Here is a 16,761-nt window from a genome sequence, read left to right as displayed (position 1 = left end):
TAGGTCTTAAAGAGACTATAAGAAGAACAAATGCTAGTAGCAATTAAGAAATGCAAGTTCTTTACTAAGAAGACCGATTTTATTGGATTTATTATTAAACTAGGCCAACTTAGTATAGACCTAAAGAAGATCAAGGCTATAGTAAATTGGCAAGAACCAGAAAATGTGACGCAGTTAAGGTTATTTTTAGGGTTCTGCAATTACTGCAGAAGGTTTATAGCTTAATGGTTAAAGAATATTAAGCCACTTATAAGATTAATAAAGAAAGAAGAACTATAGGCATAGGAAGAGGAACAAAAGAAACTATTTAAAAAGATTAAGCAGTTGTTTACCTAGGAGCCAGTTCTTAAAATCTATTAACTATAGTTAGAGATAGTGGTCGAAATAGATACATTAGACTATGCACTAGAAGCGTACTTCCTATAGAAATATTAAGATAGATGGCACCTAGTAGCATATTATAGTTAGAAGATAACACTGTGGTGGGGTAAAATGGGCTACTGCTTAGTGCCTTGGCATTTTCCTGTATATATCCAGCCTTCGGCTTCTCTCCTTCTCTCTATCACGACCTACCGGGAATACATTCTTTCCTTTCTTCTTACTGACTGCTTTCCTACTGATTGATGACGACTGACGACCGACCGACCGACCGACCGACCGACCGACAGACAGACAGCACAGTGACTTTCCTATCTGAGAGTGGTCGTACCCTCCCACAACACTACCGGAACTAAACTATAACATCTACAATAAGGAGTTATTAGGTATAGTTATAGCACTAAGGGAATAGAGATTATTCTTATAAGGCATAGAGAAACTATTTATAGTTAAGACGGATTATAAGAACCTAATAGGGTTCCTAATAATAAAAGAACTTAATTATAGATAAGTTAGATAGGCGGAGATGCTTACAGAATACTATTTTAAAATTTAGTATACTAAGGGTATAGAGAATACACGGGCAGATGCTCTAAGTAGAAAAGCTAAACTATAAAATAATAAAAAGCCATTAGGGGCTTTATTGCGAAAGGATATAAATGGATTAATTAGGTATAATTACCCAAAAATCGCAGCAATATAAGAAAAGAAGATCTATAAATTACTAGAAAGTAATTGGATATAAAAGATCCTAGATATATAAATAGAGGATCTAGACTTAGAGTAGTATAAAAACTAAAAAGCGATATACGTACCTAGGAGTATCGTAAAAGAGTTTATTAAGTCATTTTATAAAGGACTAACTTAAGGACATAATGGAGCTATAGGCTTAGTGTTAAGACTTTAAGAGGAATATATTATTAATGGAATCTAGGGACTAGCCAGATAAGTTATAAAAGAATATCTAGATTGCTAAAGAAATAAACTGACGAGGTATAAGCTATATAGAGGGCTATAACCTATTAAAATACTAGAGAGACTATGGGAGGTTATATTATGGGACTTTATTATTAAGTTACTAAAGTTAAGAGATTCTATTACTGGGCAAGATTACAACGCGATCTTAGTAATAGTGGACAAGCTTATGAAGTAGGGATACTTTATAGCATATACAGAAGAAATATTAGCGGAAGATATCACTAGAATCTATATTAAGGAAGTATTTATAAGATATAGAGCACTAAGTAAGATTATATCGGACAGAGATCTAAGATTTATAGCAGTATTTTAGGAAGTATTCTTAGCAGAGTAAGGAGTTTGAGCAGTAACTTCTACCGCATATTATCTATAGACAGACGGTTAAATAGAAAGACTAAATTAGATACTAGAATAGTATCTAAGACACTATATTAATTATACATAAAATAATTGGGTATTATTATTACTAGTTATACAGTTTATATATAATGCGACACTATAGGAAGGAATAGGCACATTACTATTTAAGGTGAATTACGGATATAAGCCAAAGACCTTATTATTACTACGTTAAGTAAAGAAAATAAGTAGCACAGCTAAGCAAAGAATGGAGATATTAATAAATCTTTATATAGACCTTATGGAAACAGCTAAAGTGGTATAGCAAAGGATAAAAAAGTACTACGATGCTAAGAGATCTGAGGGACTAGATCTTAAGGAGGGAGATAAAGTATAGCTACTATATAAAAATTTCAAGAGTCGACGACTAAGTAAGAAATTAGACTATGTTAGACTAGGACCCTTTAAAATTAAGTAGAAAATTTCATTAGTTATATTTAAGTTAAACCTATTAGCTAGGATAAAGATCTACCCTATATAGTATATTGCAATGCTAGAGCTAGCATATGGGAATGTTAAGCCACTAGTTTATAAAGCAGACACGTATAGAGGATAAGAAGAAGATAAATAGTAAGTTTCGAAGATTGTTAGCTATAAGGATATTAACAATGAAATATAGTATAAAGTAAAGTAGATAGGCTACGATAAGACTACCTGGGAGCCACTAGAAAACTTAAAAAACGCTATAGGAAAGGTACAGGAGTATTAAAAGAGAAAAGGTTAGGCAATATTAATAAAAAAGAATCGCTAAAGAACGAGTTACCTAAGGGAGACCTAGGAAGAGCGACTGCCAAACTACTCGGAGTTATTTCCTTCTCTATTAGAAGAGAATCTATTCTTTTATTACTAAGTTCCTGCAGACCTTATTTTATAAGCTTTTATTTCTTAAAATAAACCGTCTTACAAACTTTCTTAAGACGAAGTAGATGGGTAGATGCTGTAATATAAGTATCTAGGGCCTTCTATTCCGTATCCCGAGAACGCTTAAGCTCTGTAAAGGCCTACGCTAGGTTACTATTAAGCTTTATAGCAGCAAATTAAACATAAGACCCTATAAAAAATTACTTAGGGAACTTAGAGACTATTAAGAGTTATAGAATGTGTATACTTAGTATTAGAAGTAAAGCGAACATCGTAAGATAATCGGACGTTTACTTTAGTATACTCTAAATAAAAAGAGGGCTGTTAAGATAAAGGACTTGCTAACGCAACACAGACCAACCCCTCTTTTAAACAGCGAGAATATGGAGATGGCATTATTTTACTAAGCAATAAAATTGCAGTAATAGTGCGGGTATGACGTTACGCTTATAAAGAAGAAGAGGCTTTAGGTATTATAAGTAACAATATTAACCAAGTTAATTAGACGGATATTATACCTCTAGTAAACGACTTGGAGATACTAGGTATCTTTAAGGACAAAGATAGAGAGGAGGGAGATAGTGTTACGGACGCTTTAAGTACAATGTTATAACTACTTAGAGAAGAGTTAGAAGAAGCTAGTTAGTTAATATAAGCACAGTTTAGGATAGAACCCGTGGAACTATATAATAAAGAATGGTAAGTAAGTTATATAATGTTATACGCAGTATACGTAGTGTACGCGATATATGATACGTATAATACGTATAACATATATATTACGTATAAGGAGGATTTTATAGGAGTACGGTTGTGTATTTAAGGACCCTTGGTCCCTACCTAAATAGTTCCTTCCTTATAGTGATTCTTAGAATATAATTAGAGTTAATCTATTAGGCAACCACTCCACCAGTTGTTATTACGTTGTTGACTTACTTATAATACCTATATACCTAGCCCATTAACAGAACCCATCGTAGTCCCTACTACAAGGTTCCGTTATAAAAGGTCTCCGTTGTTTTTATATTAAGAGCTTTATAATTAAGGCGGGCGTTTTATATTTTAAAGGGGTCCTTATAAATAAAAGATAGGTAGTTAACTATCTCTTCTTTAGAGAGGAAGGGGTTTACTAAGTCCTAGGCGTATCGCGGGCGTAGGTGCGTTTATACGTCTCTACCAGTACGGCCGAAGACGTAGGCTATCTTAGCTTAAGTAGTGGGGAAGTAGTCCGCATTAACTTTAAGCTTATTCTATAATTAAAGCTTCTAGTTATTAAATATAGGGTTAGTTCCGTTTATAAGCAATAGGGGGTCTACAACCTTCGCGGACCGCAACAATGCTAATGCTATACGTTGGGCTAGGGTCTTAAGGACTATAGCAAGTCTCTAGGTGTCTAATAACTCCTCATTAGGTATAGGGGTGTCTCTAGTTTTAAGCAGCTCTTAAAGCCGTTTAATTTTAGCATTAGCTGCTATAAGCTCTTCCTAGGGAGTTAAGATAGCGACTGTTTTACTATTAGAGGTATTTACGGGTCCTATAGCAGCTTTGCTAGCTGCTATATTTCTTAGCATAGTAGTAGGGGTATTAGGTAATTTCTGGTGTTTATTTATTTTCTAGGGGTTCTGGTCCGTGCGTGTCCTATTTTTAGGTTTCGCGTTCTATTCGTGTTCTTTTAGTTCTTAGGTCTATCCTATCCTTATAGTCCTAGTAATATCCTTAGGGTCCTATTCTATATCCTTATCCTATTTATGGTCTTATAGATAGATATATTTAAGTTCCTTCTTAGGAAGAAGAGTAAACGAGCTTTGGATAATATTAGCGACTTAGTTAATTAAGGCACGAGCACAGTAAAAGGGGCGCGCCAGCCTATATAATTGGTAGTCTATAAACGAGAATCTAAAGCTAGAGAAAGGAAAGGGGAAGGACGAAAGTACCGCTTAAAGTTATATATAATCCTCTGGTTACGTAATGGCAATTTGCGGCAATCTAACGGCAATTTGCCAGTGCCGTAACAAGGGGCAGTATATTAATTACGTATAGGTATTATAGTACGGCTCTTATATAGTAAGGATATGGTATTTCTCTAGGTCTAAACTGTCTAGTAAGGGCCTTGCGAGACGGTGGTTTATATTGCCGTAGTTATACTATATAATAGATAGGTAGCAGACCCCTAGTAAGGGTCCTTCGTCTTTTCTTTATTTTTTGCTTCTTCTATTTCCACTTTCTTTAGGATATTTAGAACTTTTATCTTTTATATCTATACCCTAGTTACTACTTATTTTATATAGAGCTTTCTATTCCCATGTCTTGTGTTCCTACTAGCGCTTTTATATCTAAATCTATTATTATCTCTAGTTCTTCCCCTATTCTTACTAGTCGGCTATATACCCTTTATAGTTTGGTTATAAATATTATATTTACCGCGTTAAATCTAATTCTTAATTGTCCTGGTCTTAAGCTTACTATAGCTATCTATAGGGGTCTTCCTATAGGGCGTCCTCTCCCTTATATCCCTATTTAGTCTAGTATTATTACGCGGCGCCGCTTCTAGCCCGTTAAGGCTTAGGATAGCTAGCCTAGCCCCCTAATACTAAAGGTAGGAAACGCTAGAAAGGCACCTACGTCCCCCTAGCTTATCGCCTATTATTTCTATTTATATAACCTAGCGTATAGTTATTCCCGTAGCTATTAAGCCCTTACCTTCCATCTCCTATATTTAATATAGTCTTCTCTCTCCTACGCCTTATATATACTTTAGTAGCAGTTTACGCATTTTATTTAGTCTTAATTTAAGTAGTGTTTTATATTATAGGGGCCTATATAGTGGCCGCAGCACACCTATACTACGTATATGGATTAGGTATATCCCTATTATATATAGCGGTAGTATTATTTTAGGCGTAGTCTATAGTTATAGAGCCTTACGTTATATATAAGGCTATTTATAATTATTTCTTTTTAGATAAGGAGTTTTTGTATTCCTAGTATATATATACTAATAATAAGGGAGCTATATGTTTAACCGGTGTCTTTCTAGCAAGTTACTAGCAACCCTTATATCCTCTCGCTATTCTTATTATTTACTTAGTTTATATTTTTCTATTAGAGCTATTAGATTTAGGTAATTTTAAAACCTAGTATAAAGCGTTCCGTTTATTTTACTATCTTCTATATAGTTGCTGTATTATTTACCTAGCGTCCCTTTTCTACCTTAAGGCTTATAGGAACCACTAGGACTTTAACTAAGTAGTCTTTATAAAGCACTTTTATGCTAATACGTTCTCCTAGCCTATCTCCTGCCCTTACGGCTTGTTCCTTTACCTATTAGTCCTTTAGGGTAACTCTAATATCTCCGCTCCTAAGGTATTAAGCTATAACTACGTTATAGACCTCTTTATAAATTTCCGTAAGGACTTCTATTTCTAATTATCCCCTAAGCCCCTCTGCTTTTTCTATATTTAGTTATATTATAATTATATACCCGGTTATTATCTTAAGGGGGGTAGGCTCCCTATACTATAAAAGCGCAGCTATAGCGGCCTAGGTACGGTTCGCCGGTAAGGGGGGTTTTTGTTTATTTTTAATTTTGCTTAACCGTTAAAGGATTTAATTAAGGGTTTGCTAGAAGGGTGCCTAAGGTTTACTAAACTAGTAGAGCTATTCTACTAGCTGTAACGAAGCCTTATAGTAGGAACTATGGTAGACTTATTAATAGGCCGGATATATAGGTATAGATTAGTTAATAACGTAATAATAACTAGTAGAGTGGTTGCCTAACAGATTAACTCTAATTATATTCTAAGATTTACTATAAAGAGAAGAACTATCTAGGTAGGGATTATAGTCCTTTAAATACACAACCGTACTCCTAAGAAATCCTCTTTATATATAATATATATGCTATACATATTATATATATATTTCCTTTATATACTGCGTATACTGCGTACAATATTATATAACCTTAGTTACTATTCCTCGTTATATAGCTCTATTAGCTCTATCCTAGCTTATACCTAAATTAACTAACTAGCTTCTTCCAACTCTTCTCCTAGTAGTTATAATATTATGCTTAAAGTATTTATAACACTACCTCCCTCCTCTTTATCTTTATCCTTAAAGACTCTTAATATCTCTAAGTTATTTACTAGAGGTGTAATGTCCGTCTAATTAATTTGGTTAATATTATTATTACTTATTATACCTAAAGTTTCTTCTTCTTTATAAGCGCAACGTTATACTCGTACTATTACTGCGATATTATCTCTTAGTAAGATTATACTATCTCTATATTCTCGCTGTTTAAAAAAAGGGGTTAGTTTATATTGCGTTAGCAAGCCTATCCTTATAATAACCGTCCTTTTACTTAAAGTGTACTAAAGCGAATATTTATTCGTCCTATAACGTTTACTCCGTCTCTAATACTAAATATACATATCTTATTACTCTTAATAGTTATCTAGTTCCCTAGTTAATTTATTTTAGGGTTTTATATTTAATCTACTACTATGTGGCTAGATAGTAAACTGTCTTAAGCCCTTACTAAGTTAAAACGTTCCTGTAACGTAGAGCAGAAGGCACTAAAGGCTTATATTATAGTGTCCGCCCAGTTACTCCGTCTTAAGAAAGTTTATAAAAAGGTCTATTTTAAGAAGTAAAAACTTATAGAATAAGGTTTATAGGAACTTGGCGATAAAAAAACGGATTCTCTTCTAACTAAGAAGGAAATAGGTCTAAGTAGTTTGGCAACTACTTTTCCTAAGTTCCCCTTTAGTACCTTATTTTTTAGTAATTCTTTTTTATTAATATTGCCTAACCTAATCTCTTCTAATACTTCTATACCTTTCTTATAGCATTTCTTAAATTCTATAGTGGTTCCTAGGTAGTCTTATTATAGCCTATCCACTTAACCTTATACTATATTTTATTACTAATATCTTTATAACTAACGATCTTCAAAACTTGCTATTTGTCTTCCTCTTATCCTCTATATATATCTACTTTATAGATTAGTAGCTTAATATTTCCGTATACTGGCTCTAGCATTATAATATACTATATAGAGTAGATCTTTATTTTAGCTAATAGGTTTAACTTAAACGTAACTGGTGAAATCCTCTATATAATTTTAAAAGGTCTTAGTCTAACGTAGTTTAACTTCTTACTTAGTCGTTAACTTTTAAAATTTTTATATAGTAGCTACACTTTATCCCCCTTCTTAAGATCTAGTCCCTTAGATCTCTTAGCGTTATAGTACCTTTTTATTTTTTTTATACCTTTTTCGCTGATTCTATAAGGTCTATATAAAGATTTATTAGTGTCTTTATTCTTTCTTTAGCTATACTACTTATTTTCTTTACTTACTATAGTAATAATAATATTCTTAGCTTATATCTATAATTCGCCTTAAATAGTAATATGCCTATTTCTTCTTATAGTATTATATTATATATAAACTATATAATTAGTAATAATAATACCTAATTATTTTATGCATAATTAATATAATATCTTAGATACTGTTCTAGTGTCTAATTTAATCTTTTTATTTAACCGTCTGTCTGCGGATAATATACAGTAAAAGTTACTACTCTAACTCCTTATTCCGCTAAGAATACCTCCTAAAATATTACTATAAATCTTAGATCTCTATCTAATATAATTTTACTTAGTGCTCTATATCTTATAAATACTTCCTTAATATAGATTCTAGCGATATTTTCCGCTAAGATTTCTTCTGTATATGCTATAAAGTAGCCCTATTTAGTTAACTTGTCCACTATTACTAAGATTACGTTATATTCTTATTTAGTAATAGGATTTTTTAACTTTAGTAACTTAATAATAAAGTCCTATTATATAACCTCCTATAGTCTCTCTAGTATCTTAATAGGTTATAGCCCTCTATATAGCTTATACCTTATTAGTTTATTTCTTTAGTAATCTAGATACTCTTTTATTACTTTTCTGGCTATGCCCTAGATTATATTAATAATATATTCTTCCTAAAGTCTTAATACTAGGCCTATTACTCCATTATATCCTTAAGTTATTCCCTTCTAGAAATCTTCTATAAAATACTCTACTATACTTCTTAGGATATACTTCACTTTTTAATTTTTATATATATCTATCTGTAGATCTTCTAGCTATACCTCTGGAATTCTTTATACCTAAAAGCTCTTTAATGTCTTATAGACTCTTCCTAGTTCTCTATCCTCTTAAGTTACTGCTAGCTTAGGGTAGTTATACCTAATAGTTTCTTATTATTTTATAATTTAGCCTTTCTACTTAGCGCGTCCCCCCTTACATTCTTGGTGCCTTTAGTATACTAAATCTTAAAATAGTATTCTATAAGTATCTCTACCTATTTAACCTACCTTTAATTAAGTTCTTTTATTATTAGGAACCCTATTAAGTTCTTATAATTTATCTTAACTATAAATAGTTTTTCTGCGCCTTACAAGAATGCTCTTTATTTCTTTAGTGCTATAACTATATATAATAACTCCTTATTATAGATATTATAGTTTAACTCTAGTAGTGTTATCTTCCAACTATAGTATGCTACTAAATACTATATATTCCTATACTTCTATAGTAAACATACTCCTAGTATAAAGTCTAATATATCCATTTCTATAACCGTGTCTAGTCCTAGTTAATAGATTTTAAGGATTGGCTTTTAGGTAAATAACACCTTAAGTTTTTTTAAATAGCTTCCTCTACTTATCTCCCTATACCTACAGTTCCTCCTTCTTTATAAGCCTAGTAAATAGTTTAATATTCTTTAACTACTATGCTATAAACCTTCTATAGTAGTTACAAAACCCTAAGAATAACCTTAACTACGTTACGTTCTCTAGTTCTTACCAACTTACTATAGCTTTAATCTTCTTTAGGTCTATACTAATATAACCTAGTTTAATAATAAATCTAACAAAATTAGTCTTTCTTATAAAGAACTTATATTTCTTAATTGCTACTAGCATCTATTTTTTTATAGTCTCTATAAGACCTATTTAACATATTTTCCGTATTCTTCTTCAGTTATTAAATAGATAATATTATTATTATGGTATGCCATAATAAACTTATTAAGGTATTCTCCTAATACACTATTAATTTGCTTCTAAAATATTGCTAGTATATTTATTAATCCGAATTATATAACTAATAGTTTATATAGTCCTTCCTTTAATCTAAAAGCTGCTTTCTATTTATTGCCTTCCTTAATTCTAATCTAATGGTACGCCTATTTTAGATCTATCTTTATAAAGATTTATATATTATTTATCTAATCCTAAATTTCGCTAATTAAGGGTAAATGATACCTATTTTTCCGAGTAATGCTATTTAACTATTTATAGTTGATATATAGCCTAAGTTTTCCGTTCTTCTTTAGTACGAATAATACTAGATATCCCGCTAATAACTATAATGGCCTAATATATCCTTTTTATAAGTTTTTTTTAAATAAACTCTTTAAGTGCTTTTAACTCCTCTTAAGTAAGCTTATAGGTTAGAAAGAACCTTAAACTTATTCCTAGTTCCAACTCTATCTTATAGTCCTATACTATATAATCTACCAGCTTTTTACTTTCTAGGCTCTATAGTTTTTTACTATATTTATAGTATCTTTTTAGTATATAACTTAAGCCTCGCTTAGTCTCTTTATATATTACTCCAACTTAGTACTATACTAACTTAGTTTGCTATTACACCTTGCGTTATTAAGTATTTTTAATATTAACTTAACTTATAATCCAATCGATCTTTAAATTATATTTTTATAACTAAAGTATACCTAATACTGCCTTATCCCGTCCTAATAGTAGGATATTAAAAGATATTTTAATTTATCTCCCTTTAATAGTTACCTAAATAGGTCCTGTTTTAAGGTTAATAATCCCTCCTCTATAGGTTATTAGATCTCTTAAAATTATAACTAATAGGTAAGGTTATTCCTTCTATCTATAAGGTAATCCTATTTTTTTTAACTACTATTAGTAAGATATGGTTCCGCGTTACTCTACTATATATTAGTACTTTAAACTGCTAATCTTACTATTTAACTTATAAATTTAGGTATTATCCTTAAATTCCTTTAAGGGTCTAAGGCTCTACTACTAGCTCCCTCTAGTTTTGTAGGCCTCTACTTTTCCTAACTATTAGCTACTTAATCCTATTATACTTAGCTTACTCTTTAGCTAATACCTAGTTTATTTCTTATCCTCTATATACTATAGATACGTATTCTTTAGGTATTTCTACTACTATTATTTATCTAAGTATTCTTCCGTAAGGAATCTTCTTAGTTAAAGTATTAAGTTGCCTAACTTCTAAACTTCTGCTAGATGCTATCCGTATATATATTTAGCATTTCCATACTATTACTCCTCTAGCGCCCAATATATCCTTATAGGGTATTTTTAATTCCCCCCTTTAGGTTTTTATGCATTTTATATATATCGTCTATATATATAATCTATAATAGCGTATAATATACTAGGTACTTTAGGTTAACTTTTAACTTATCTTTATCTTTAAGTTTAAACCTTTACCGTATTAATCTAAATATTGCGACTTTATTTATAAGTATTAAGATTTACCTCTTGCTTCTCTAGTCTTCTAATTATTCCTTTAAATCCTTTAATATTATAATTAAGGCTCCTTTAATGTGACTTATAGCTTTTTCCGTAATAGGGTAGTCCTAAATAACTCGCTTATCCAACTATATATAGAAATCTTCCCACTTATTATTATATCTCTACCTATACTACCTTTAGTATAGCTATTGGAGTATATATAGCTTGTCCGTAAGGAAGTATCTTCTTATTACTGCGTTATAACAGCCCTTTATATATCGTTTTTTAAATTTAGTAGGGATCCCTAGATCTTCTTCTTGCTCTAGTTTAATAAGCCATTTTACTCTTAGCGTATCTACCCTAGGTCTATTAGTTATTCTTTATATAGGTGCTCTATCCCTTATATAACCTAGTATGCTAGATTTCTAGTCTAGTTTCTATTCTTGCTATATAAGGATTCTCTATCTAAACTCCTCTATAGTTTCCTTTGTTTTTTGCCTTATAAGTAGATCTTCTTAATCTTAGTATTATATTTCTTAATAGTCCTTATTTGTGTATTAAAGTCTTAGTCCTATAAAATCCTTAATTTTTAAGCTTACTTCTACCTTAAGCTTAACTCTAGCCTTAGTTTAATTAGGCTTTTATAGTATTCTTATCTTATTTTAAGAGTTTTAAATCTTATTTATCTTATCTTAAGAATCTTATACCCTTAGGAAACTTCGTCCTAAGCTTATTTATATATCGCTAAACTAAGCCGTTACTCTGCTCTATAGGTTTTTGTCCATTATAGGTCCTTAAGCTTATCTTATCCTATCTTAAGAATCTTAATCATCTCTTATCTTGTTTTAAGAGTCTTAAGCCTATAGCCTTTTGCCTTTATTAAGTGCCGAAGTGGTTTACTATCCTACTTCTCTTGCGTCTCGCGAAGTAATAGACATTATATTTAGTAGGGTCTTAATCCCTACTAATATTCCCTATTCTATAATAGAATTATCCTCTACCTCTTTTATAATATTTTTAAAGTCTATATACTTCTAGTAAGCTGCCTTTATTACCTTATTATTACTAAATATTTTACCTATATTAAATTTATTATCTTTAATGTCCAATCTATAAGAGAGTTTATTAGTTCCTCTAAACTCTAATAATTATAGCTCCTATAGCTAATAGCTTGCGCCGTACTTAGCGTCTTTATAAATTTGGTATACGTTGTTATAATAAAACGCGAAACTTTTAATTAAATATTCTTTTGTTCCTTATAGTATATTATTATCCCTCTATACGTATATATCGTCTACTAGTCTTATTCCCCTTACTATATAGTAATTCTAACTACTCTTATAGTCTCTAATAAAATAACTTTATTTCCCGCAATTTATATTAGCTCCTTTTTTAAACTATTTTTCTTGCTATAGAGTCCGCCTAAACGTCTTCTACTACTAAGATCCCTGGTTTAGCCTCTACTCCTTAGGTCTTTAATTACTTAATCCTTACCCTCTAGGTTTCTATAGTCGCTTATTCTATTTTCTATTTTCTTTAGTACCGCTTAGGTCTATTAGCTCTGCGCTATACTATAGTTTTTAGTTTTAACTTTGTTATTATATACCCTACGCCTTATATAACTATAGAACTCTATCCTAACCCTTCTTAGTCTATTCTCTCTAGTAGATCCTATTATTAATCTTAATTGCTTAATTAATTAGGTTCCTAAGAGTATCTATATCTTCTATTAGAATAATTACATCCTAGACTTTCGCCTTAAGTCTTTACTTATACTATACTATAAGCGCCTTATTATTTTATTTAACCTATATTACTAATATTTAAAACTATATTATATATTTAATTACTAAAGTTTATTATACTAGGTTTTAAAGCTTTTATTCTACTATAGTAGTCGCCTTTAGGTTTTTAAATATTTATATTAGGCGTTCCGTAAACCTATTCTAACTTAAGAATATATACCGTACCTCTTAGTTAGTAGTTATTATACTATGCTCTTATACCTCTATAAGGTAAGGTTTAAACCACTTAAGTGCCTTTCCTATTAAGAATAGTCCTGCGTAAGCGACTTAATCTATAGGCGTTCCTAGCTTTACTCCTTCCTATATAACCTTAAAGTGCATTTATGTAAGGAATCCCTTAAGTTTTAACTTCTTCCCTAAGAATCGCTTAATTAAGGGTAACTTAACCTTAGCTGCTCTAATTCTATTAATCCTTTCTTTAAGTATCCTATTCTTATCTATTAATTAATTAACTATTTTCTATAGCTATCTAACGGTAACTAGTTAAGAGTTAGTATCTGCTATACTAGTGTCGTTACCTAATCCTAATATAGTTGCTACCGTTAACGGCGTTATAGCTACTACTTTTAGCGGTATATTATTTAACTTTCTTTATTGTAACCTTGGTAGTAAATATATAATAAAGCCTTATAGTAGGAACTACGGTAGACTTATTAATAGGCCGGGTATATAGGTATAGATTAGTTAATAATATAATAATAACTAGTAAAGTAGTTGCCTAATAGATTAACTCTAATTATATTCTAAGATTTACTATAGAGAGAAGAACTATTTAGGTAGGGACTATAGTCCTTTAAATATATAACCGTACTTCTAAGAAATCCTCTTTATACGTAATATACGTGTTATACATATTATACATACGTTCCCTTTATATACTGCGTATACTGCGTACAATATTATATAACCTTAGTTACTATTCCTCGTTATATAGCTCTATTGGCTCTATTCTGGCTTATACCTAAATTAACTAACTAGCTTCTTCTAACTCTTCTCCTAGTAGTTATAACATTGTGCTTAAAGCGTTTGTAACACTAGCTGCATTAGTTTATTATAGCTAATAGTTACTCCCCTATAATTTTAGATACTAAATACGTTTAGTAAGCTTTATATTTTATTAGATGCCTTTTTAATAGAGGTATTTCCGCTTTATAGTGTGGTATTCGCCCGTCTTTATTATAGAGGGCCGTTATTAGGCGTGGATCTAGTAGTCGCGCGCGAGTGCGAACCACCGTTAGTTAATATATGCCTCCCCTGCGATATATATATCTTAGGGGGATTCTCTGGGTGTTTTTTAGGGTTCTTTTGGTTGGTTTTGGTCTTTTTAGGCCGGGTATAGCAAGAGCTCTAGTTAGTTCTCGCTATTTCTAGAAGATATTACGCCTATTATATATCTAGTTTTATTAAAGTTAAAGGTATCTTCTAAAAGTATACTATACTAGGCCATTACGGCCCGTATATAGTTAAACTACTTAAAGATAGTTATTAGATCTTTATATTTCGCCTATTACTTATTATACTTTTAAAAGTAGGCCGTTTTTAATATATTATATTAATTAACATAGCCCACAGCCTAGTTTTAGCTAACTATAGGTAGGGGGGTAATACCGCGACTAGCTAGTAATAGATTAGCTATATAGCTAACTATTTAGATATAAGAAAGAAGCCTATATATATTTAAGGATAATATCTAATCCTTTAAAGTCTTCTCTTCTATAGTTATAAGTTTGAAACTATTAGGGGAGTAAGTAATATATAGTAGCTAGCATTTACTACGGGCTATAAGGGTTTTATAATTAATATTATATATAGTTACAGCGGCATAAATGGTTTAAAATTAACCGTTGTAATACACGTTTAGGGTAAGTAGGTATCTACCCTCTTTTTCTAAAGTTAATAAAGGTATTACATTATACGTTATTTAAGAAGTAAGATCTCTTGCATAGTATATACTATTAGTAACTTAGTTAATTAAGGTACGAGTATAGCAAGAGGGACGCGCAAGCCTATATAATTGGATTGTCTATAAATAGGGATCTAAAGCTAGAGAAAGGAAAGGAAGTAGTAACTTAGAAAATCTTCCTAGTTAAATATTGAATTAATTGGCTATCTTTTCGATATAGGAATCTTAGTAAAGTTAAATCTTTCGACTTAGTTAATCTCGTTCGATTTAAATTCCTAAGAACTACTATAGGTCTCCTAGTGCACGGATTTCGTATTAGTGTAGTAGCTTAGCTTTAAATTCTTCCAGTTTAAAAGGTCCTTTTTAGCAAATAGAATGGCAATATTGTCTATATAGAAGAAGATAATAAGTTATCTATTAGTAAATAGGTAGTTACTGCCTGGGACTAGTTCTAATCCGAACTTAGCTAGTATACTAGTAAGCTCTTTATACCAAAGGTAGTCCGTTTAATCTTGACAACGTTCTACAGCCCGCTTAATTCACCCACTACCTAGTACGTGTCCTTTATCAACGACGAAAACGCTCTTATTCATTGTGCTTAGTAAGAATATTTATCACCTCGGCCTGACAGTAAAATTGAGCGATGGAGAGTGGTGATCTGCCGTCCTCGTCCGTGTAATTTTGCTCAGCACCATGGTCCAAGAGCAACTGTACTACTTTAGAGTGACCATGCGCTGCAGCCCAGAACAATGGAGTCTGCCTAGCTATGCTCCATGCATTTACATCAACGGCATTTGTTGTGAGAAGAACCTGGACTACTTCTTTACGCCCAGAGTGCGACGCCCTCCATAAAGGAGTTACCCCACGGATATTTGGCCTATCGGGAGGAATCCCGTCATAGATAAGTTGACGAACGGTCGTGGCATCTCCACTCTCGGCTGCGTTGTAGAGGCGTGATATTCCGAGCCATCTATCTTTGCAATTACCAATGCTACTCCACCTGTCAAAGAGATTAAGGAGTCGTTCCTGACCACTGGTAGCAGCAGCCTCAATTATTGCGCTAGTAACTTTATTGCCAAAAGCTTGATATAAGAGTTGAATCAACTCATTGCTTGCATATCTGTTAGAAACTGCCTCTTTGAGTACCTCTTCAGTAATCTTAACCTCACCGCCGCGCTGATTAAGGAGCAATGTCATCACCTCCTTGCCGTTCCAGCTCCCAGCTGCTGCCTTAACCACCTCTTCAGTAATCTTGACCTCATTGCCGCGCTGAGTAAGGAGCAATGCCATCACCTCCTTGCCGATTCTCCAGTTCCCAGCTACTGCCTTAACCACCTCTTCAGTGATCTTGATCTCACTGCCGCGCCGATCAAGGAGCAGTGCCATCACCTTGACGCTCCGGCTCCCAGCTGCTGCCTTAATCACCTCTTCAGTAATCTTGACCTCACTGCCGCGCTGGCTAAGGAGCAATTCCATCACCTCCTTGCCCTTCCAGAAGTTCCCAGCTGCTGCCTTAACCACCTCTTCGGTAATCTTAACCTCACTGCCGCGCTGATTAAGGAGTGATGCCATCACCTCCTTGCCGTCCCGGCTTTCGGCTACTGCCTTAACCACCTTTTCAGTGATTGGGACTTTGTCTCTTCGAAGACACAATAAAAGTGTCGTCATCTTTTGACCAAAAAAATTAACAACCTGGATAAGCTCTCTTTCTGGAAGTTGGACGTTATCCCTTATTTGATTTACTAGGTCCGTCATCACTAGTAGTTGCTCTTCCCCCATACGAGCTTGATTAACGTAAATTAACGCTACACCGGCTATGCGGCTCAGCATGTCTTGATAGTCCCTGGCT

The 16,761-nt window shown here is 32.4% G+C and overlaps 2 protein-coding genes across 2 annotated transcripts; both read right to left on the bottom strand.

The window, feature by feature from the left end:
• Window positions 1-15,623: 15,623 nt before the first annotated feature.
• On the bottom strand, window positions 15,624-15,893 carry K441DRAFT_492411 (ankyrin; the record flags this gene model as incomplete). Its single annotated transcript, XM_067641987.1, has 1 exon — window positions 15,624-15,893. A coding segment is annotated over one exon (270 nt), but the record flags the coding sequence as incomplete, so codon positions are not given.
• A 27-nt stretch (window positions 15,894-15,920) lies between these two features.
• K441DRAFT_417113 (uncharacterized protein) lies at window positions 15,921-16,598 on the bottom strand (the record flags this gene model as incomplete). Its single annotated transcript, XM_067641527.1, has 1 exon — window positions 15,921-16,598. A coding segment is annotated over one exon (678 nt), but the record flags the coding sequence as incomplete, so codon positions are not given.
• Window positions 16,599-16,761: the final 163 nt, after the last annotated feature.

The sequence above is a fragment of the Cenococcum geophilum genome (assembly GCF_001692895.1).
Source record: "Cenococcum geophilum 1.58 unplaced genomic scaffold K441scaffold_81, whole genome shotgun sequence".
Lineage (NCBI taxonomy): Eukaryota > Fungi > Ascomycota > Dothideomycetes > Gloniales > Gloniaceae > Cenococcum > Cenococcum geophilum.
This window is presented reverse-complemented; position numbering and strand designations above follow the sequence as displayed.